Raw genomic sequence first — 22,942 nt, forward strand, 5'->3', positions numbered from 1 at the left:
GAAAGTGCTCAGAAAGAACCAGATGGAAACTCTGGAAGTGAAAAGCACAGCATATGAAAACTAGATGGAAGGGACTGGGCTCACGGGCCCTTGGGGCGCAACAGGCTCAGACGCCGTCCGTGGGTGTTTGATGCTGACGTCGTCCCGCCCCGTCCCGCCTCCCGCACAGGCTGATGGGAAAGGGCTGCCGCATTTGGCACCCGCAGGTAAGTCAAGCCTCATGAGCGCAGGGTCCACCCCACCCCACCCCCGACCCCACCCTGACCAGCGTGAGGGCCTCTCGCGGCTCCCGCAGCTGGTTCAGAACCCCCGCCAGCCGCCCTGCTCTCCCGCAGAAAGCCTCATCGTGTGAGTCATAAAGCGTCTCCCATCCTCTTGGGGAAGGGGGGGGTTGCCACAGTCTCGACCACACCAAGGCCCGGGCAGGGCTTCACTCTGTTTCTGCGCTGTGGGCACAGGGGAACCATCATCAGTGCCCGTGATAAGGGTTGGGGGGTCTGCAGCCCTGTGTCCCTGCCTGGGAACGGGCCCCGGTCTCCAGCCCCCGATTTTGAAGACCAGGTGTTTTCCACACACGTCTTTATGCCTGAGAAAGCTCTCCTGGCCACTCCCAGCTGTGCAACCCCAGAAAAGTCAACCTCTCTGGGCCTCCGTTGTCCGCAGCAAAACAAAGCGTTTGAACTAAACAGGCCTGTGGTGGCCCCAGGGCCACGACGTGGAGAGGGCCTGGGGCTCCCGCGAGGCAGGGCCACGCCGGAGAGCGCACCCAAGGTCATGGGACTCCGGGGCCGGGTCCCAGCGGTCCTGGCTGTGTGGCCACAGGCTCACCACTCGGCTCTCCACCCCCGTGTCTGCTTCCAAAAGCGGTGTGGGAGGCCTGACGGCAAGAGCTCGGACAGCGGCTGGCCCAGCGTCAGCGCCCCAGACGTGGTTTGAAACTCCGTGAGCGGAACCCTTGGTGTTCACGGAGAAGCAGCTGGGCCCCGGGACGTCGCAGGGCAGCAGGGCTAGCAGAGCGGGCCACTGTTGGGGCTGCGCCCAGGCCCCGGGCCAGGCACGTCACCTCGCGCCTCCCCTGCTGGCCTTGGCTGTGCCCCTCGCTGGTCTGGACGCCGTGCCTGGCGGACAGCCAGCTCCAGGGCTGCCGTGAACCCGGCGGGAGGAGGTCACAGCCCGGACCCGGCCTCCCAGGGACTCAGAGGAGCCCGGGCGACATCCCCCTTCCGTCGACACAGAATCGGCACCGGAAGCCAAGTCTTCCAGGAGGGGGAGGCCGCTTCAATTCGAAAGGGCCTCTTGGATTTGTTCAAAGGAAGAGGTTTCAAAACTGTATAATTGGAAACAGAAGGCTGTTTCCAGGAGCGCGAACTCCCCGGTGCAGCGGGTCGGCTGCCGAGGGACAGGCTCAGGCTCACAGGGCACAGAGGTGGGGGCGGGGGCAGGGGGAGGGGATCAGCCCCGCACCCCGTTTGCATTTACTCGAGTTCCGGATTTCATGGCTGTGGGCAGCTGTCACCCCAGGAGGAGCGGTGCGGCCACTTCCCCGGGAGCAGACTGTGGGGAGGAGGGGGAGCCCCGCACCCCACACAGGGGGACCTGCCAGGTCCTGGGTGATCTGAAGCTCGTCCGTCTGTCCTGCTTTGCGCTGACTGTGAGCTGGACCAGACGCGGCCAAAACCCGGCCGACAGCTGCGGTGCGCCTGTGCGCGTGAACCTGGGCCCTGGGCCCGCTGCAGCGCGGAGCTGAGCGTTTCGCAGACGCCGGGGGCCGGTTTTCCGCCCGGCACTTTTCCTGTCGGGGTCCGAGCAGGAGACGGTAGCACGGGCGAGTGAGGTGGAGCCCACCCTCCCGCCTCTGCAGAAACAGAAGAGAGGCGCTCGCCGGGCGGGGGCGGCCATCCTCTTCCTCGAGGGCTGGAGCGGGAGCCCCCGAGGCCGGTGCCTCCCCTCCTGTTCCACCCGAGGACCACGGGCCCGGAGCGCCGGCCTCAGCTGCCAGCTGCCGTGTGCGCTCAACCCACTGCCCGGTCTCCAGCCTGAGGCGCGTCCTGGGGACGGGCTGAATCACCGCCAACGTCACACTCTGTGTCGAGCGGAGTGGGGCTGGCGAGGGGCCCATCAGACCCCTTTGCGGTCGAGGCCCGGGTCCCATGGCAGCGGGGGTTCTGCGTGATGGTCCGTGCATGCCTCCCTCTCGGCTTGGCTTCGGCAGAGCCAGAGAGCGCCTGCCCAGCCCCCGCCACCCCAGTGGGACCCACCAGTCTGTGCCCCGGACCCCTGGCTTAGAGCCTGCACGTCCGATGACCTGAGCTCACACTGCATGTAACACTTTGACTTGTGTTATGCAGTCACTTCTTTGTAAAACCTGCAAAAGAAACATATTCTAACTGTCGGTCAAGATTGCTGCCTCCTTCTGTTCTAATCTCGCCTCCAGGTCACCCCAGGATCCCTGGGCCGGGCTCTGTAAGACCACAGGGTCGGGGGTGGGGGGGGGCCTGGCCATCTGCTCAGGGTCCCCGTCCAGCCTAGACGCCTTCCTGTCATACTGGACCCAGGTCAGCCATCCCCGGATGGCCCACTGCGTGGAAGCGGGGTTCTAGCCCCACCTTGGGCCGGCGTTTTTCTGAGTCAAACAAAACAGAGGTCACGGCTGGCATGTTCCACCCTGGAGGCTTTGCCTGGGCGCGCCGGCTGGGGCCGCCCCCTTGGTCCTAGCGGCTGTGGGATGGGATCCTGCCCCCCAGCCCACCAGGTGGCAGGCCCCTGTCACCCCAGGTCCTCGCGGGCCCACATGGCGGCCGTTCCTAGCACAGAGGTCTTGCTCCTCGGCCCAGCCGCCCTCTGACTTCAGCCCCTTTGCGAGGACCCCCGCCCCGCCCGGGCTCAGTCTGCAGCCCTGGAAACCTCCCTCCCGGCAGCCTGAACGCCGGTGACGCGCAGGTGGCCTCTCTGCAGCACCGCCTGCGGGACAGCCTCTGCCACTGGGTCCCGGGCCCGGGGTCTCTGTGGCCGAGCCTTAGAAGCTCTCCCGCCGCCCGAGGGACCAGCGCACGCGGCCGAGGGCCCAGCGCACGCGGCCGAGGGCCCGGCAACCCCAAACCGCCTCTGTTTCGCCCTCGACGTGGCGGAAGGCTCGCACAGCTCCTGAGAGCTCAGACGCCGGCCTCTCGGGGAAGCCGACCCCTGGCTGGTCTTCCCGGAGCCCGTTCCCCTCCCCGGGGGCTGCCTTCCCGCCCCCACCCCGAGCCAGAGGAAGCATGCGCCCTCGGGGAGGGAGGCCAGGCCCCCCGCAGGTGCGGCGCAGGCGGCCCCCGGGGCAGGGCCGGGGCAGGGAGGGCGTGGGCCCGGAGCCGCCAGCCAGGGAAGCGTCGCTTCGTTCCATTCACAGAAGGGGCTTCCAGGTAAGACGTCTCTCGAGGGACGTTCCGTGGATTTTCTAAAGTCTGAAAAGCCCTGGAGAGAGAGGAGGTGCTGAGGTCTCCGCCCAGAGCAAACCTGGTTGCAGACCCCGGCCTCTCGCGGGGACAGGCCCACGCGCGGCGGGCGCGCCCTGCCCAGGCTGCCGGAGCTGAGACGCCCTCGGGGCTGCGGCCGCCTCGCGGGGACAGGACAGGAGGCGAGGCGGGGACGAGAAGCAGCCTCGGTCCCCGCCCCACCACCCCGTGCTCGGGCCGGCCCGGGCCTCGGACGCAGAGGGCTCGGCTCTGAGGAAGGGAGGAAGAAGGCTCCTCTCTCAGAGGCGAGCCCAGCGAGCGGCCGCAGGGGCCCGAGCGCCGGCGGCTCTCCCCGCGGGGGCGGCGCCCTGGGAGCCGCGTCTTCCCCGGCGCCGCGTGCGGGCGCTGCGTCACCCAGGCCGCCGCGCGCCGCGCCCGCAGGCCCCCGGGGCTGCGCTCTCCGAGGGTCCCGCCCTCGCCTCCCCGCGGGTCTGCGGCCCACGCCAGCCCGGACTCTGCCCCTCCGAGCGGCGGCGCGTGGGCAGCGGGAGCCGAGCCCGCGGGGAGCCTGGAGGCGCGCCTCCCGCCGGCCCCACGGGGACGACCGTGCGCCGCCGGGGAGGGCGGCCCCCAGGCAGCGAGGCCGCCGCGGCAGACGCCGGAGGGTGGACGCAGAAGGCCCGTGAGAAGCGTCCGCGGAGGAACCGGAGCGGGAAGGCGGCGGGCCCGGCACCGGCCCAAGCAGCACACGTGCCGGCGACGGGAAGAGAGCCGAGGGGATGCCCAGCGCCTACGCGGGGCCGCGCAGCCCGGAGCCGGGGACCCCTGCCCGTCTGCATCCCAGCGCCAGCCTCGCGGCCTCGGCGAGAAACGGGGTGGAACCAGAGGAACAGGGGAACGCGGCGCGGGGGGTCAGCCTCACAGGGGACACAGTGACGGGGAGCGAAATCACAGGGGGACACAGCTACGGGGGCGCGAAGTCACAGGGGGCACAGTGACGGGGGAAGGAAATCACGGGGGACACAGTGACGGGGGAAGGAAATCACGGGGGGACACAGTGACGGGGGAAGGAAATCACAGGGGGACACAGCTACGGGGGCGCGAAGTCACAGGGGGACACAGTGACGGGGGAAGGAAATCACGGGGGGACACAGTGACGGGGGAAGGAAATCACGGGGGGACACAGTTACGGGGGCGCGAAGTCACAGGGGGACACAGTTCAGGGGACACCCTCACAGGGGAACATAGTTACAGGGGAACTAAATCACAGGGGGACGTAGTTACAGGGGAACTAAATCACGGGGGGACATAGTTACAGGGGGACATAGTTACAGGGGGACATAGTTACAGGGGAACTAAGTTACAGGGGGACATAGTTACAGGGGAAGTAAACCACAACGGGACACAGTTCAGGGGGACACCCTCACAGGGGAACTACATCACAGAGGGACATAGTTACGGGGGAAACTAAACCACAGGGGAACAGTCCAGGGGGACACCGTTACAGGGGAACAGGGTCCCCGGGGAACACGTTTCAGTCAGAGCTGATAAGTTTCCGGTCATGGTGATAGCCCAAGTGCTAGAGAAAGCAGGTTCCTGTTAAAAACGAGAAGACACGTGACAGAGGAAAAAGTTTTCCTATCATGAATGAAAGGTCGGGTGATAGGAAAGATGTCCTGTTATAAATTATAATGTAGGCACTAGACAAAGATAGGTATTCAATTGTAACTGGTAATCCACAGGAAAAAGTGTCCCAATCACAAATGATTATCCAAGTGAGAGGGAAAAACGGTTTCCAGTCTTAAGTGATAACTTGGGTGATTAAAAGGAGGTTCCAGTCATAAATGAAAACTTAGGTGATAGAGATAGAAGTTTTCTAGATGTAAATGATATTTCAGTAACAGGAAAAAAAGGCTTCCAGTCATAAGTAATGTCAGGTAATGGAGAATGAGGATTTCCTGTCATAAATCATAAATCAGTTTATAAAAAATAAGGTTTCTAGCCATAAATGATAACTCAGATCAGACCATGTTTCCAGTCACTAACGGTAACTCAGATGAGGAACGAACACTTCCATTCATACATTATAACTAAAGAGATGCTTATAACTAAGGAGTATCCAGTCATAAATAACAACCATGGTCACAGAAAAAAAATGTTTCCATCATAAATGATAATCAAGGGGTTGAAAAAAATTTCCACTCATAAATGAAAACTAAGGTCATAAAGAAAGAAGTTTTCCAGTCTCACAAGATAACTCAGGAGACAGAGAAGGAGGTTTCCTGTCATAAGTGATGTCAGGAGACAAAGAAAGAAACACTCCAGTCGTGAAGGATAAAGGTGATGGTTCTAGGTGATACGGAGAGGGTTCCTAGTCATAAAGGATAAATCAGATGATAGAAAAGAAAGTTTTCCAGCCATAAACAATAACTTGGGTGAGAGAGAAAAAAAATTTGTCAAAAATGATAATTCAGGAAATAGAGGATTTCCAGTCATAAATGGTAACTAGTATGAGATAGAAAAAAGTTTTCCATTTATAATTGATTACTCAGGTGATAGAGAAAGAATGTCAAGTCATAAAAGATAAATCATGTGATAAGAGAAAGAGTGTTTCCAGTTGTAAATAATAAGTCACGTGCTAGAGAAACTCAGGTAAGAGAAAATGAAAGGCTTTCAGTGAAAAAATATAATTCAGGTGATGGGGAAGAACACTTCCAGTTACAGGTAATAATTCATAGGCTAGAGAAGAAGATTTCGAGTCACAAATGAGAACTTGTAGAGAAAGAAAGGTTTCCAGTCGTAAATGATCATTCAGGTGATATAGAAAGAAGCTTCCTAGTCAAAAAAGAGAATTAAGGCATTAGAGAAAAAAAGTTTCTAGTCATAAATAAGACAGAAGAAGAAAGGTTTCCAATAATTACTGATAGTTCAGGTGACAGAGAAAAAAGGTTTCACTCATAGAAGATAACTCAGGTGAGAGAGAAGGAAGGCTTCCAGGCCTGAATGTCAGGTGATAAAGAGAGAAGGTAGTCAGTCATAAATTACGGAGAAAGATTTTTCAATCATAAATGATCAATCAAGAGAGAAAAAAATTTCAGTCATGAATGATAACTAGGCGATAAAGAAGGTTTCCAGTCATAAATGGTAACCAACATTATGAAAAGATTTCCATCACAAATAATAACTCAGGTCACAGAAAAAGATGACTTTCTGTCACAAAGTAACAGGTCACAGAGAAGGAAACATTCCAGCTGTATGTGATGACCCCGGTGACAGGACGAAGGATTTCCTGTCGTGAATGAGGGTTTGGGTGCCAGAGGCAGAAGGGTAACAGTCACAAATGACAACTCAGGTGGCAAAACTGAGGTTGCTGCTCAGAACTAGTAAAAAAGAAAAGTTTCCAGTCAGGAATGATAACTCAGGTGATGGTGAAAGATGGTTTCCAGTCATAAGTGACGACACCAGGGGTAGAAAAAGATGATTTCCAGTCACAAGTGCTAAATCAGGAGACAGATAAGTACAGTTTCCAGTCCTAAGTGGTAACTCCAGGGACACAGGGAGAACTTTCTAGTCATAAATGGCCACTCAGGTGACAGAAAATGTTTCCAGTCATAAAACCCAAGTCAGATGACACAGAAAGAAGTTTCCTGATCATAAATCATATCTCAGGTGGCCCAGACAGAATACTGCTCGTCACAGAGGTACGTTGAGTGGCCGAGAAGGTGGTTTGCAGCCACAGACAACCCAAACGATACAGAAAGAAAGGATTCCCCTCAGAAGTGATGACTCTCTGAAAGAGAAAAAGCCTTCATGTCATGAATGACGTCAGGGGATAGAGCAAGAACGTTTCCAGCCGCAGGTGGCAATGCAAGTGATCATGAAGGTTTCCAGTCCGTAACAGCGTCTCGGGTGACAGGCAAGAAATTGTCTTGTAAATTCTAACTTAGGTGGTAGAGGAGGAAGGGTTCCAATAAAAAATGTGAACTCAGGTCATATCCAAAGAAGTTTTCGGGAACGAAGGATAACTCATGTTAGAGAAAAAGAAGGTTTCCGGTTGGAATAGATAAACCCAGAGATAGAGAATAAAGGTTTCCATCAACGTAAGTGACAGCTCAGGTGGGAGACAAAGAAGGTTCCAGTCCTGTATGATACAAGGTGACTGAGAACAAAGTATTTCCTGTCCTGAACGGTAACCAGATGGTCAAGGGAGGACGTTCGAGTCCGAAATCAGAACTCAGGGGACAGAAAACCCATCTCCCCATCCCAAAGGACACTTCAGCCAGCGGAGAGAGGCTGCCACCGTGTTGCCATGGTGACAGGAGCCACATCCCAGGGGCACCCACTTTGCTCAAGTCAGGGGCTGGAACACAGGCCCCACAGAAGGGCCTCCGGGCTCCAGAGGGGCCGGCAGGCTGAGCTGCGGGTGTCCGCTTGCTCCTGGGGCCTTTCGGCGCGGTGTCACCTCCACGCCGGGTGGAGGGGGCTGCAGCCACGGCGCCCTCAGCTCAGCACCTGATTCCTCGGTGGTGTGACTGTGAGAATCGCCCCCACAATCTCCATCGCCTCGTCCTCCGGGTCATCCTGCCTGGGAGGTTCTGCCGTCCGTGGCCTCTCCTGCAGGGCGCCTCTCCCCGCTGAGGGTCAGGCCGGAGCTCTGTGTGCCGGGCCGGGGGCTCACGAGAGGCCGGGCCAGGGGGCGCCGTGTCCCGCAGGCTTTCCGGGGCAGCACTCTGCCGCCTCGCGGGAACCTGCCCCGTGGGGGCTGCGCAGCCCCATCCTGGCCCCAGGGCCCAGCCACTCATGTCTCGGGCTTGTGGCCGCAGCCCAGAACGTGTCCACGACAGCCTGTGCCCAGCGAGGTGCCCAGGGTCTGCGTCCTCTGCTTGCGGGGCCCGGGTACGACCCCTACCTGCTGGCGCCCCCTCCCCCCCACCGGAGTGAGCTGGGGCCTGAGGAGGGAGGACAGGCTGAGAACATCCGTGTTCCCACTCCCACCCGGCACAGACACACACGCGCAGATGTCCCTTGGGCACGGACACACATGGCAGGGATCGGGGGGAGAGGGCTATGGGGCCTGAACGGGGACGTGGGGCAAGGCTGGCCGTCTCTGCGGACACTCCCTCCTCCGCCCCAGGGCCTTGGCGGAACAGGAAGCCCCTCCTGTCCGTCCCGCGGAGCAGCGCCGCCCCCTGGTGCCCACAGGAGGCGGCACCAGGCACACCCACGTCTGGGAAATGGCCTGGCGGACCCCCACTCACCCCCCTGGTGCAGGCCCCACCCCCCTCCCTCTCTGGGCTTCTCTTCCCTCTTGCCCCCTGGCTCGCGTGTCTACCTGTCTGCACCGGCCCGGCCCCAGGCTCCCCTCTCCTCCCAGACCCCTTCCGCCCACCTGGACACCTGGACACTGGGTACTTCAGTAGCACACCTGGAGTGTGCCGTGCCCCCGCCCCTCTCCTGACCCTGGTGCCCCCAGACCTCACTTTCACCCTATTTCAGGGTCTTGAGGAGACCACAGAGCCAGGCCCTGGCCCCCAAGGCCTCAGGTCCCCCCACCCCCAGCCCAGCCCTGACCCCGGGCCTCCCCAGGCTGTACAGCCACTTGCACCTTCACCTCGAGGCGTAAGACAGGCTAAAAGTTAAGTAATCACGTGAGTCATTTAAAAATAAAACTCAAAGCATTTGAGAGTGATAAAAGAATCAAAATGAGAATGTTTTGGAAAAAAAATTTGATATTTAAAAAGTTCTGACAAAAGGAAACGTGTTCTTTTAAAAATGTATACAAAACACTAATATGAAATTTATTTTAGCATAAAAGCAATACAATATTCTGTGGAATACATCAATTATCGGCCAATTTATTTTACACCTGTTAATGTGACTCTTCATTTGAGCTGTGACTGACTGTGGAACATCCCCGTAACGCCGGCCACACTGGACACCAGGGAGGCGTGCCCCGCGTCACGGCTCCTGCCCCACAAGTGGAGCCTGTCTGCTTACTGAGAAGAGCACTTGCCCTAGAACTTTCTTCTCGATTGATGTAACACAGGAACAGGGTTTTCTTACTCACCGAATAGTCTCCAAAATGTTTGCACTAAACAGAACGAGCTCACAGCAGGAAGCAAATGCTGCCGTCCCGAGTGATATGTACTTTCTTTTAATGCTATGATTACATTCTCACTTAAAGCAATGTAGATTCTGTTTTGCTTCTATAAAACTTACATTAATCATTTTTTTAAACAAAATTTGTCAGCATTTTGGGTCCAATTAACCAGAGGCAGGGCAGAATAAGGACACCTAGATGGTTCTTTACGAAGAGACACAGAGCTCAGAGGATCGTCTTTTAAAACGGAGAAAACAACAGGCTGTTTGTCTTCTAACATGGGTTTAGAAGTATGTAAACATAACACGCTTCTTGTACGATGCCATGTAAATGCAACACGCTTCTTGAACAACACCGGCCTGTGGGTTTCTGGCCTGCAGGTCTCAGCCGTGGGCTTGGAAATTCCCGGGGTGGCCGCTGCTGTGAGGGAAGCGACGTCACCTCCTCACTGTGTGCTCACCGAGAACGCAGATGGGGACGCCAGGTCACACACACGGCAAGAGCTTCCTTCTGTCCTCAAACTGCCTGTCCACAGCCAGAGACAGGGCCTGGAGGAAGACCTCGATGGTGACGCTGGGGGTCTGGAAGGGTACATGGCAGCGTGAAGGGTCCTCACCTCGGTGGGGCCGCCCAGCAGCACCCACCCCTACAGGGTGCCAGCACCTCCGAGGAGACAGGGAGGGCCTGGACGTGAGCTCCTGATGCGCCAGTGAGGGGCGAGCTGACACACGACACCTCCTCCCACTGCCCCCGGACCGCGTCACTTAGAGACGTGAAATGAGGCAGAAACCCCAGTGGTGGCAAGCGGGACCCTCGGCGAGGCCACAGCCTGCCGGACAGAGTGGGTGGTGGCGGAACAGGGCCCAGAGGCGGAGGACGGCCAGGGACTCACCTGGACGTACAGAGCATGAGCCAGAAAAGGGAGTTTTCTCAGGACGCGGCCGCTGAGGCCCTCACTCTTCCTGTGAACGTAACCACACGCGGGGCGTCAGCTCCACACGGACCGCCGCACGTTTCAGGACCAGTGCCCGGACGTCCCTCCCCGAGAGCCCCTTGAGGGGGCTGGGACAGGGTCCTGACCCCATCCACGGCCTCACGTGGAGCACGATGAGGCGGGCACACGGCTGGCAGCATGGGTTCCCCCAGAAACCAGGCTGGTTCGCGTCTTCGTGAATTTTTGCACCAGTCCCTGAAACGCTCTCCTCTGTCCCACCTCAACCCCTTTAATTAAATCTCTCCAGCAGTAGTGACTCCGGCCTCCAGGCCCCGCCAGCGCTACCACCTGGTGTCTAGAGCGTGGCCCACCCGGGGTCCCCTGCGCACACGGCACCCGCAGCCTTCCTGATTTCTCTCCAGTTTATCCAAATTCTAACTGCGCTTTGAGGCTCTGCCCCATTTCCCAGCTTTCCTTCCCACCTCCCTCGATCCCAAGGCCACGTGAGACCCTGAAAGCGCTACCAACCTGGGCCTCGAGCCGGGCTCCCACCGACTCTCGATGCTGGCCTGTTACGTGTCCCGTGGTGCCCGGGCAGCTGGACCACTTTCCTTTATTTCCCAAAGCCTAGCCCCTAATTATTTACTCTGCTTATCAAAGCAAAAGCCTCCATTTTATTTTCTTGCCAATATGTAAAGATTTAACAAATATTGCTTAAGAAATCATTAATGCATCAGAGAGCCTTCATCTGAACGTCTTTTCAGATACAAGGGCAGTGCTTTGTTCGTGGGCCAGAGGCACGTCCAGGAGGGCAGCTGACCTCCACCCTTCTGTCCAGGAGCCCAGGGTCGGGGAGGCTGGGGGCTTTCGGCGCATGTGCGGTGCCTTGGGATTCAACCCCCTGCCGTCCAACCCCAAACCACCACCCCGGCTGCTGTAAGGCGATTATGATTCCCCGTCACCAAAGCAAACAGGCTTCTCTTGGTTACAAAAGGGAGGTCAGTGCTCACCTTGAAATTTCACTCAGAAGGAGGCTCAACTTGGACACGTTGTTTTCAATGAAGCCGATCATCTCCAGCTCGCGGAGGGTCAGCAGCTGCTGGCGAGGGTATATGATCTGACACTGCGGGGACGGAGGGCGGGTCAGCGACAGGGACAGCGCGCAGAGGGCAGACACACACCGTGTCACATCTCAGAACAGCGAGTGGGCCCCAGGAAGCCACCCTCACACCCCCCTGCTTCCTCTAACAAAGGCGAGAATACAGACAGCAAAACACGTCTCAGACACCACAGCAGCTCAGCATCTTCTGCACTTGTGGCCAAGACATGTCCTCAGCACGTGTCAGTTGGGCAGGGACTCGGAGGCGTTGAGTCCAGCCTGATACTCAGTTTCAACCGTGTGTCACAACCCACAATGGGCAGAGTTGGGCCCTGGAGCCAGGACTTGGTCAGCCTTTCAAAGAGGGTCTCCATTTGGTGGAATTACAGACAGCCTCCAACTGACCATGGAACCGGGTCCTAGAGTTCATCTCTCAGACCACGTGTCTGTATGTCGTGGGACGTTCCTTTCCAAGCACCTGAGCTCAACTGTCAGGCTGCCACCCTGACCGCTACTTATGAATTCTAACACACGCTGTCTGATCAGGAACCAGGAGGGGAGAAAGGAGAGGCTTTCTCTGCACATCTGGGAGGTCTGTGGGGTCGTAGGTAAAACTAAGCAACAGGGTCTGTGCTGGGAGTGCTCTGACCTTCCCACCTGACTATGTGACACTCCCTCAGGCTCCCTGCAGCCTCCGTGGACACCCCTTTAGTGACATGAGCCGTCCAGCAGGCTCCTGACAGAGCGTGTGCCACAGTCACACACCGACAGCCTTCAGGACCGGCCAAGCCACCGCTACCACATCAGAATGTCTGCACTTCCCATAAATTGTTTAAGAAACTACATCTGCCCCAGGCACTCGGCTCCCAGAAAAAATCTGCATGCTTGGCTAAACCTCAGAGTACCCCTGGACTCACAGCAGTGTGACGTGGCACCTCGGGCAGGATCCGCCACCACGCTCCAAGGCCCCTCCCCCTCCCACAGCACAGGAAAGCAGGAGGGGATGCGCACGCCAGGACAGCGCGACCCGGGGCTGAGACCAGCTCCTGTCCCCGTCACAGAGGCTGTGTCATCCTCGCCAGGACGCTGGGGCCCCCGCTCCGTGGTGCAGGCGGTGGCTACAGGGTCGGGGTTCGATCCCATCCCCCAGCCACTTACAAAGTTACCAGCCTGGCGATCAGCGTATAAACCTCCTGGCACCAGGCACACGCAGGCCCCTTGACCCACTCACGAGACAGACGGAACACAAATGCACCCACTGCCACTGTGCTCATGCTGACGCTAGGACCTGGGGCCACGAACACTGCAGCCGACGACCTCCCTGTGAACTACAACCTCCAGTCCGGCGACCTCCCTGTGCACCAGGACCACGGTCATTCTTCCTCTTTCGGGGGAGGAAATCGAGGCCCAGAGAGCAGGTCACTTGCAGAGGCTGCGAGGACCGGGATGTGCCCACATCCCCACCCACTTGGCACGTGCAGATCAGAAGAGCAAACATCACGATGATCATTTTGCACCAAAAGAGCAAAAACACTGGATCAGTTGCTGTGATTTCGACTATGTGTTCAACCTGCAGATACAACAACTGGAGATTTTTTTTTTTTTTCTGGCTGCACCGCGAGGCAAGTGGGATCTTAATTCCCCAACCAGGGATCGAACCCTCACCCCCTGCATTAGAAGCTCACGTCTTAACCACTGGACCCCAAGGGACATCCTCAACAATTGTAACTTTCAGTCTATGAAGGTGGTTGATGCCAGGTTGAGAGACCTCATTCTTTATCGGAACCAGATATCTTAAGCCATGCCAGGGAGTTAAGAAAACATAAGAAATGTATTGATTAGGAGAGAGAAAACCAAGGTACCCTCATCAGCTCTTCCAGGCAGGAGAGGTAGATTTTGAAGATGGCTGCTGCAGAGGGCGGTCCAATGTACTGCCTGATGTCAGCTCTGTCCACGAAGGCCACATCGATCCTCTCCGTGATGTTGGAGGTGGTCAGGATCACCACGTTGGAGTGCCTGTGGGCAGCAGGGGAGGACCGGCCACCCCGGGCCGGCATGAGGCGTGGCAGGACAGATCTGCCGTGGTCCCGGGCATCCAGCCAGTGCCCTTCAGCCGGCTACACTCCCCGTCCCCGCATCCCCACGCCCGCCCATGAGGCCTTCCGAGGCCCTGCACTTGAGCTCCTGCCTGACCCCCAATCCTGCCAGGCTCTCCTGCTGCAACACAACAGACCCTCCCCTGCCTTCCGGAAAGCTCTCCCGGACCCCTGCTTGACGGCTCCTTGCCTCCTTCACCTGTGCTGAAGCCCTTGGCTCCGCACAGCATCCCCGAGCCCCCAGCACCTGTGCTCCCGCCTGCCTGGGCACAGTACACACGGGGAGGCACACCGGGCCCAGGAGTCTGGGCAGAAGGCCCAGCTGCAGAGGCTGGTGAGCACGGGCTGCACAGAGGGCGCACACACCCGGCTGGGAACCTCGTCCTAGGGTCGGGCTTTTCACCAACGGTCAGATCGCAGAGGCAGGTGTGGAAGGGCCACCCGGAGTGGGGCCTGAACCGCACGAGGCAGCGTGAGGTGAGGGGGGTGAGATAAACCAGAACCCCTGTCTCAGCCTCTGCTCCTCCCGGGGGTGGGGGGTCAGGGGGGGTCGGGGAGACCCCATCTTCTGGCTCGAGCAGTGGGTGTGTGTGCAGCAAGGCCACCAGTGTAAGGGAACCCCAGGGAGCTGGGGTTTCTGGGCCGAATGAGTGCCTGGGACCACGTGTGAAGCCTGGTCGGGCGTGAACCTATAGGTCTGTGACGGGGACTCAGGGAGCAGGGTGGAAGCGAAGCCTGTGGTTGGGAGTGCAGCCCTGCCTGCCCGCGATGCCAGGAGACGCTGCCCGCAGAAGCTGGGGGGTCAGGAGAGTGAAGGCAGGGAGGGCCCACCAGGGCGTCGAACGCTGAGGACGGTTCCACACTGAGCACTGGGGTGAACGAGGGGGCGGTGGCCAGGGCAGGAAGATGGAGAAAAGGAGGGGGCAGGAAGCCTAGACAAGAGGGTCTACAGCTCATACGGGGCGCCTGCCGCTGACCCCAGCAGACAACAGAGGTGCTCTCTGCTGTGAAGAGCACGGACGGTCAGAGCAAAACCTGGGTAAAATCTGCCGCGGCAAGTGTCGTTCCTGCCACTCCACACTCAACAAGCCAGCTTCCGTGCGCGGTGCGCGGCCCTTGCACGTGGAAAAGAAACACGAGACTCCTGAGAGGCGGGGGCGCCAGGGACGGCACAGAGCGCGTGGCGCTGCTGTCTGTGCACCGCTTCCTCGTGCGTCAGGCGGGCAGCGGCACCCCCTGAAGCCGGAGCGGCTTTGGACACACTGACCACAGGCCCTGGAGCGGTGAGGCTGGACCGCAGACACACACGGCCCAGCCCGTGAAGGGACACCAGCTGGCGCTCCCCTGCCCGGTGCCAGCCCCTCCGTGACCACCGACCCGGGTCCTGCGGGCGCTGACGCGGACACTACATGCTATGCTTCTCCGCAGCACCTACCCTCTCCCCACACCCAAGGCTAGTTTTGCAGTTTTAATACAGTAACAAAGTAAAAAGTACCTAGTTTCTAAAAAGTGCATTTAGCACACGCTGCCTCAAATGTGGAGAAGACAGAGCCCACGCTCCACGCCAGACGCATTCTTAGCTAGGAAAGCTGGGAGCAAGGCCGAGTGGTGTCGGTGCGTCTCACACAAGCCCGCTGTGCCGCGTTACCTTTTAATCTGATCGATCTGGGTTAAGACGGCGTTGACGACACGGATGGCATCCGAGGGCTCGGCGCCCGCCCTGCAGGCATTGCGGGCGGCGGTCAGGCTCTCCACCTGTGGGGACGGAGCAACGGGGCGCTGTCAGCTCACAGGCAGCTGTGCCCCGCGAGCCTGGTGAGAGGGGTGCCCAAGGGGCAAGGCCTACACGACACGGAACCCACGGAGACTGGACCCGTGTGGGGCTGGTGGTACCCCAGCAACGTAAGAGGCCACTCAGCCTGGAGCCCCCTGCATTCATGGGTCTAAAGTCTGAACATACCCACCTCATCAATCAGCACAAACACCAGCGCATCTTTGTCGTCGATGAAGTCCTGGATCTTCTGGAACATCCGAGTCACCAACTTGCCACTCTGGGAGCAAAGCACTCGGTACCATCAGTGGGCACGCATCAAGCTGCCTGCTGCACACGTGTGTGCGCCCACCATCCCCACCTGGCTCCGCTCTGACCCCAGGTGGCCCCACAAGCCTACCATCTCCTGACGGCCCCTCGGAAAACTCCCTGAACCAGAGGAGCCAGGGCTGCACGGCCCGGGCGACGTGCACCTCGGCCAGCCTGACTCCCCTCCTTTCCCTTCCCAGCTGTCCTCACGACCAGGATGGGCTGGGTCTCGGTGCAAATGTGCAAACCAGCCCGGCGCACCGCTTACAGGCGTTCCCTGTCCCCACCCACCATCCACCAGGGGGACCTCTTGTCACAGGTGCCTGTGGCAGAGCCTTTCAGAGGTGAGGGGCGGCTGTGACATCACCTGGTGAGTCCCTCAGTTCACAGACGGTGAGCGAGGCCCAAGCCCCAAGCAAGGCTCAGTGGAGGGGTGTGGTCCCGTCAGGAGGCGGAGCTCCTCCCTCCTCAGGTAACACTGAACTTCCTGTCCCACCAGTCAGAGGTCTGGATGTGACAGGCAGCTCTGGAACCTTCCCGTTTCCCCTCTTTCTCTCCTGAAGCTTCTGGAGGAGCAAGTCTGCCTAACCCCCGGGACCCCTCCACAGCCGCGTGGCTGATAACGCAGAGGACTGAGGCTGTGTTAGCACTTACTTCTGAGAACCACTTAGAAAAGAGGCTGTGGCTGTTTATTTCAATTAACTGGCCATACCGGTACCTAGGACGGTAAAGAGAGGCACAGCAGTCGTTACAAATCAGTCCCAGGCACCCTCCGTGGCAGCCACCTCTGCCTCTTTAATGCAACATCTCCCAAATGCCCAGCAGGCTGAGAATGACTGCGTTGTTAAATCATCGCACTACTGACACAGGATCGAGGTACCTCGCAACCTGTCTACTGAAAACTATGAAAAATCTAAAAAGATGCACCAACATCAATAGTTCCAGTTGGGGCAAGTTAAGTTTCTCGAACTGAACAGTATCTTCATTCGAAATAAAGCAAGAATAAAATCCCCCTCATCTTTAATCTACTTACATTTCTATGTTTAAAAAGCATTACCTGTACTAATATAGCAAACAAATCAAAACACAAGCAAAAGAGGGGAAGGGGGAGGCAGACAACCTAATGAATGTAGGTTGGGTTGAATATCAAACAAAATTAATTATAAAGCATTTTAATTATTAAGAAAAGTGTGCAAAAAAGGCTTGCTAAGGCTTCTTTTTGCAACAAAATAAGTACAGATTTCCAGATCTTTGTACTGGAAAAAGTCACATTTCTTGTAATAACACCTTCACCCTCTGGTGTTTTAGGAAATTGCCCTTAGAGATCTTCAAAACACGGATGCATTTCACTATGTCAAGACAAAGGCCAAGTTACTAAGTGTAAAAAAAAGGGTTGAAATAAAGCAATTTCCCTGCTTATAAGACATCTTTGAAAACAAAATAGATTTAAAAGTAACTCTCATAGGATTTCCTCTTCTACAGTCACACTAGATGAATAGGCACCAGACCTACCTTCTGCCTTAACCAACCAGAAACCCAGACAGACCAAGCGAAGCGATGCCTGTGACGGGCAGTGGACGACAGCACTGGGGCTGTGACCTCAGAGGAGGCAATGGGGCCCTGGCTTACTGCCTGGAGCACCTTTCCACCACGGCCCTGCAGGCGACTCATCACGCTGAGTTGAGGAGACAGAGGCCAGAGTTCAAGGAGCCTTAGGTGTCTGGAGGCTACAGAACAGGGTTCCAGAGAGGAGGAAGATGCGGGAATAAACTCCAGAAAGCATCATGGGGCCCCTGAGTCTCTCCTGGACACGCAGTGTGTATGAGGAGGGAAACGCTGGCTGTCATAGGCCAGGAGTGTTCAAGGCCCCAAAGGCCAAGGTGGAGAGTACTCGCTACTCATTTGGGGCTCGAATGCAACCCCGGAAGGGCCCCACATGAGGGTTAGGCCCAGACCACACCGAGACCCCTCTCGAACAAAGCTTAAAAACAGACCTCAAAAGGATCGCACCAAAGACAAGCACCCAGACACCTGCAAAACAGAACCCAGCAGTCATTACAGACAGAAGAGAACCCAGACGCTTCAGCTCACAGCGTCCGCGTTCAAACACTGCCTGACACGCCAAGAAGTGGAAACATGGCCCGTAACCAGACCCTGATGGCAATGACGGAATTGGTGGACACAGCAGAAGACAGCGATCACACATGTGCCCGAGGTTTTACCAAGAGCACACGGGATAAGAAATACAAGTACAAAAGGAACCAAACAGAATCTCCAGAGAAGAAAAATACACTATCAGAAATGAAAATTCCACTGAACAGAATTAAAAGCAAATCAGATACTGCAGAAGACTATCCAAAATGAAACTCAGACAGCATGGACGCCAAGCATCCTGAGCTGACATCCATGGAATGGTCGACCCAACAAGAGCGGAAACACCTTCTAAGTACATGTGGGACGGTCACAGGAGCGACCACATGCTGGTCCTAAAGCGAGTCTCAACACATTTAAAAAGACTGGCATCGTGACTCAAGACTGTGCTCAGCACAGAGGAATCTGTTAACTTACATTGAAAGAGATAAACCTACTATTCATGTAAAATGATTAAAACACAGCTTCCGTTGTTATAATTCAAAAGTGAGCAAACCCACTTCTGCTGCTCTCCTCTCTAAAATTACCAGTTACCTGCTTGAGAGTCTGATGGTCAATTTCTGGGCTAAAGCTTTACACAGGGATGTTTTTCCAGTACCCGGAGGACCTATAACAAAATGCAAGCAAATACGTTTTTAAGTCAGTGCTGTAACAAATTCCTTAAAACAACAGTAGCTGCATTATCCACAGGATGTGAGATAAGGGACAGACTTCAATGCTATGAATGTTATCACCACAAGCGCCACTGGTTAACTCAGAAATCTGCTAGCAGCGCAAATGCTAGAAAACATCCCCAGGGCGCTTCCTGGCCCACGACCCGCTCGCTCTGCGTTTCTTTGTCCGTGTCTTCGTGGACAACCTACTCGTCCCCACACATTCTCTGTGAATTCCACCGATTATGAAAATCCGCCTTTAAAACGTCAAGTACACCTTTCCTGATAACCACCGGGACCTCAAGGCACTGACGTCTGCTGATTCTGAAGCCCAGGGCACCTCCATCTCTCACCCCAGCTACCTACACGTGGGCCCAAGCCCCGGCACCACACAGGGAGAGCAGTGAGCCAGGGCTCATGCTCTGTGCGTGTGCCACCTTGCACGGTGTCCTGCAGGAACTCTGAGGTGACTGATATGGAAGCACGAATGCATCCAGCAGAAAATGCTGACATGTTCAACTCTGATTTTCTGCATTTTCCATAGTTGAAGAGTCCATGCACAACCAATTCTAAGTGGAAATAACATGCTGCAGTCATTAAAACACCTCGTGGTGGCCTACTCTGAGCCTGGTGTTAGGACCATTTGCCAGCACGCGCGCTATTTAAGAGACACAGTTTTCTTAAGATTGCGCACGAGCCTCCAATCCTCACGGCTTAAAGAGGCTATTACTCTTGCAATTACATCTCCTGCTCACTATAATTTGGGCTTTGTCTCCATTCTTTTCTCTCCAGGGACAGTAAGAAAAAAACTCCGTATTCTCCTCCGAGAACCAGACAGAGTTCCATAAAGTATGGCTTTTGCAGTTTATTACCCATCAAGGGATGCTCCAAAGGTGCTGCAAAGAAACATGAGGCAACTGCTATCCTAAGGAGCCCGTGACCAATAGGGAAATAAGGCAGTTACCTGAAAAGTTTAATAATAATATAAAAAGTCACAAGGCATGACCAGGTGGCTGCCAGACGAAGGGTCAAGTAACCAAAGCCCAGAGACGGTGCGCCCCATCGCCTTCATAGAGGAGAACGTTCTAGGACAATTCTGGCTCCACCAGAGAAAAGGAGCTGCAGCTCCTCACGGGACAAAGGCACAAGTACAAGCCCGACCTCACACAGTTTATCCTGTCACACAAACAGTAACGCTTTACCGTGAAGCAGCACCACCCGGTTCCAGGTGACGAGATTGCTGTCGACATTCTTGTCTGAAAACAGTAAAGCTGTCAACACATAGTTGAGGAGCTGCGTGAAGAAAGCAAAAGTACGGATAAAGTCCCTGGCAAGGCAAGGGTTCCGCTGAATGTGCCCTAAGTGAGCAGAGGGAATATGGCCAGACCCTGGCCAGATATCCACAGGCTTTCAACTCAGACGGTAACTTCAAATGTAAGAGGGTGAGTGCTGGCTGTTACTGTCATAAGGATAAAAGGAAAACACAAAGGTTACTTTTACTTAAAACATCAACAACACGCAAAACAAATGAGGGACACGCCAAGTAGAGCGCGCTCCTCCCTCTGGGCCACAGCAGTGGGCAAGCACGTGGCACGTCTGCTGGAAGAACAGCAGTCTGGGGCTCTGCCTGCAGGAGCCTGAGGTGATGGGGGGAGTGGGGACAGCCTTCCAGGGCCCCCTCAGTGTGCAGAAGGACTCTTCCCCTTGAAGGGGGTCCAGACACGCTGGTACTGGCTCAGACCTGCCCACCTGCTCTGTGTGCCCCTCAGCACTGCCTCCTCGGCCCACGGGTTCCAAAGCGTGTGACCCAGTGCAAGTGGTCTTCACCCTCCGAACCCTCCCCCTCCTCCCGAGGGGGCTCCCCAGAGGCCAGCTCCACTCAGGAGCAATTCCAGAGGACAGATATTCAGCACGTGGGCCGCTGGTAGGCAGCGCTCCCAAAAGCCCATCTGAGTTAAGGGTACTAGAGGATAACACAGTGATGATTCTACTTCAAGTAATGGGGCCTTTTGGGAAAAAGCGCAACTCACGTGAGATTTGACTTCCACATCATACACCAGGCTGTCCCAAAGCCCATGGAATTCAACTGAAAGAAGAGAACAAAAACCTAGTTTTAGGAAAGTAAGCCTGGCACCTACTGGTTAGGTCGGCCCTGAGCCGACCTTCCACCGCTTCACACGCAGCTAAAATCCTGGTTACAGGGAAGCTAAACGTTTAAAATTGTTCTTAAAATCAAAGGTGCTGAATACATGGCAACTACACGTGACTCTGGAGCAATAACTAACCTTGCTGTCACATCATCCTGCACACCTGTCTTTGTGGACCCGCGCTTGGACACAAGCACAGAACCCAAACCCAGCACTCTCCCCACGAGCCAACCCTCCAGCAGAGCCGAGCAGTGGGTCTAGCCTGGTTTTTAGGATCTCAAGCCTAACCTGGATTACAAGCAAGATTCTGCCTGCTAGATCCCATCAGCAAAGTTCACAGAGAAGCATCGAGAAGGTGGGAGGAAGGAGTGGTCCAGCAAGACTGATCAACTGGGCGGGAAAGGAGCACCACTGTCGCTCTCAGTCAGCACTGTCTTTGAGGGACCCAGCCAAAGCCTCACACGGGAAATTCCTCCTTTCCTCTTACGTGATATACTTTCTATTTCATAACAGATAAAACACCCTACAATTCTACATAACAGACAGATAAAACCTCCTTGGCCAGCCCCCGGCGTGTGTCATCCTTTGACCTCCCGTTCTCGGCACACGCTGCCTACGGCCACTGTCACGGGTACCTGCGGGCAGAACCCAATGGCTGGCCGCAATCATATTTTCTGTCTCTTCCTCCAAATTTTCACTGCTGGGGCCATCTTCGTTCAGCTGGAAGATGTGAAGTGCAATAGTGCAGGCAGTCAAATCAATGGGCTGCAATGAGAAGGAAACGTCACAGAGACCTACACAACACACTCTCAGCACAGCACGCGCACGCTCAAGGGGCCACTGAGAACCAGTACGTTACCTGTGGATCTTTAGCCTTTAGTTCTGTGTCAACAATAGACACAGACTGCACGTTTCTGGTCAGAAAAGGCTCATCAAACTCAGTCCACGTGTAATCACCAAACACAATATTATGCCTGTTGAGTAGCTTTCTAACACTCAGCTTTATATCCTCTTTTTTTGCAGTGCTGGGAAAACAAACAAGACACATAAACCAGATTTCAGTTAAAACATAACATTTTAACATTTAAGTGACTTACGAAAAAAAAAAACAAAAAGACGGTGCCTAAGGAAGTGCAGCCGTCAGCAGGGCAGGCGGCAGGCGGCAGGGCCCGTTTGGGGAGCAAACCTGGACCGACTCCTTGTGACCTGGGGAAGCTGCCCAAGGACTCTGTGCCCCAGGTCCCCGTCAGAAGAAGGGGTGACGGGGACTCCCCTGGTGGCACAGGGGTTATGAATCCGCCTGCCAATGCAGGGGGCACGGGTTCGAGCCCCCGTCCGGGAAGATCCCACATGCCGAGGAGCAACTAAGCCCCTGTGCCGCAGCTACCGAAGCCCGAGGCTCTAGAGCCCGCGCTCCACGACAGAAGAAGCCACCACACGCAGCAGCCCGCGCACCGCAACGAAGAGCAGCCCCTGCTCCCGGCCACTGGAGAAAGGCTGTGCGCAGCCAAGACCCGACACGGCCCAAAATACATTAAGTAAATAGGTACATCTATCTATGTACCTATTTACTTAAAAAGAAAAGGAGAAGAAGCGGCGAGGGCCGAGCCGGTGCCAGCGTGGGCCCCCGGAAGGGCAGCCACGAGCTCGGGGCTGCGCCGGAGCTCGCGAGGCCCCGGGGAACAACCCCTCAGCAGCAGCGGCGGTGACGTGACTGCGACTCACGGGCACGAGACCTCCCGGCTGCGGGGACCGGCGGGGTCGGGCAGAGAGTGCGGGGCCCGCCGCCCGGGCTGCTGCCCAGACCACGCAGGCCCCCGCGCCGCGCCTCGCGGCTGCTCGCTGCCCAGACGCTCCCCCGCCCCGCCGCGGCCCGTCACTCGCCCCCCGCGCAGAGCTTCGCCGGGGAGCGGGCACGGCGGGCGCGGGACAGGGCCGTTTCCGGGCGCGGCTGGGGCTGCGCCGGGCCGAGAGTGGGTCCCTGCCCGGGCCGGGCCGGGGTCCGCCTCAGGCTCGGGGGCGGGTCCCGTCAGGGCGGGCCGGCCGGGCTCACCTCCCGCTGCGCTGGTGCACCTCCACATGGACGGTGGGCACCTCGGCCACGCAGGGCAGCGCCTGCTTCAGGTCGCCCACGGCCTCGTCCATGGCGCCGCCGCCGGGAGCCGCCAGGACCGGGCCTGACCGTGGCCGCCGCCACCTCAGCCTCCGGCCGCGCCCGCGCTTCAAACCTGCCGCGCGCGGCGCACCG

At 56.9% G+C, this 22,942-nt stretch overlaps 1 protein-coding gene across 3 annotated transcripts; it reads right to left on the reverse strand.

The window, feature by feature from the left end:
- Positions 1 to 9,182: 9,182 nt before the first annotated feature.
- Positions 9,183 to 22,939, reverse strand: TRIP13 (thyroid hormone receptor interactor 13). Of its 3 annotated transcripts, none has more exons than XM_057708025.1 (13): positions 22,748 to 22,939; positions 21,554 to 21,719; positions 21,330 to 21,459; positions 20,578 to 20,633; positions 19,750 to 19,840; positions 18,429 to 18,501; positions 16,398 to 16,461; positions 15,628 to 15,714; positions 15,312 to 15,418; positions 13,430 to 13,583; positions 11,479 to 11,564; positions 10,427 to 10,496; positions 9,183 to 10,115 (listed from the first exon to the last, which is right to left on the reverse strand). In XM_057708025.1, exons 1-13 carry the CDS (start codon positions 22,837 to 22,839, stop codon positions 10,020 to 10,022), a joined length of 1,272 nt encoding a protein of 423 aa, XP_057564008.1. In that variant the 5' UTR covers positions 22,840 to 22,939; the 3' UTR covers positions 9,183 to 10,019. The 3 variants fall into 3 exon arrangements, with proteins under 3 accessions (XP_057564008.1, XP_057564009.1, XP_057564007.1); XM_057708026.1 differs by having other exon boundaries at positions 9,183 to 10,082; positions 11,479 to 11,591; XM_057708024.1 differs by having other exon boundaries at positions 11,479 to 11,591.
- Between the last annotated feature and the right edge of the window lie 3 nt (positions 22,940 to 22,942).

This window comes from Hippopotamus amphibius, chromosome 15, assembly GCF_030028045.1.
Source record: "Hippopotamus amphibius kiboko isolate mHipAmp2 chromosome 15, mHipAmp2.hap2, whole genome shotgun sequence".
Taxonomy (NCBI): Eukaryota; Metazoa; Chordata; class Mammalia; order Artiodactyla; family Hippopotamidae; genus Hippopotamus; species Hippopotamus amphibius.

Bases quoted from the DNA above. Each gene is read 5' to 3' on its own strand.
- TRIP13 (XM_057708024.1), bottom strand. From the start codon at position 22,839: ATGGACGAGGCCGTGGGCGACCTGAAGCAGGCGCTGCCCTGCGTGGCC. The intron at 20,634-21,329 runs GTACCCGTGACA...CTCTTCTTTCAG, and splicing joins CCATTGGGTTCTGCCCGCAG to TTGAATTCCATGGGCTTTGG. The intron at 10,116-10,426 runs GTGAGTCCCTGG...GTACCCTTCCAG, and splicing joins CTCATGCTCTGTACGTCCAG to ACCCCCAGCGTCACCATCGA.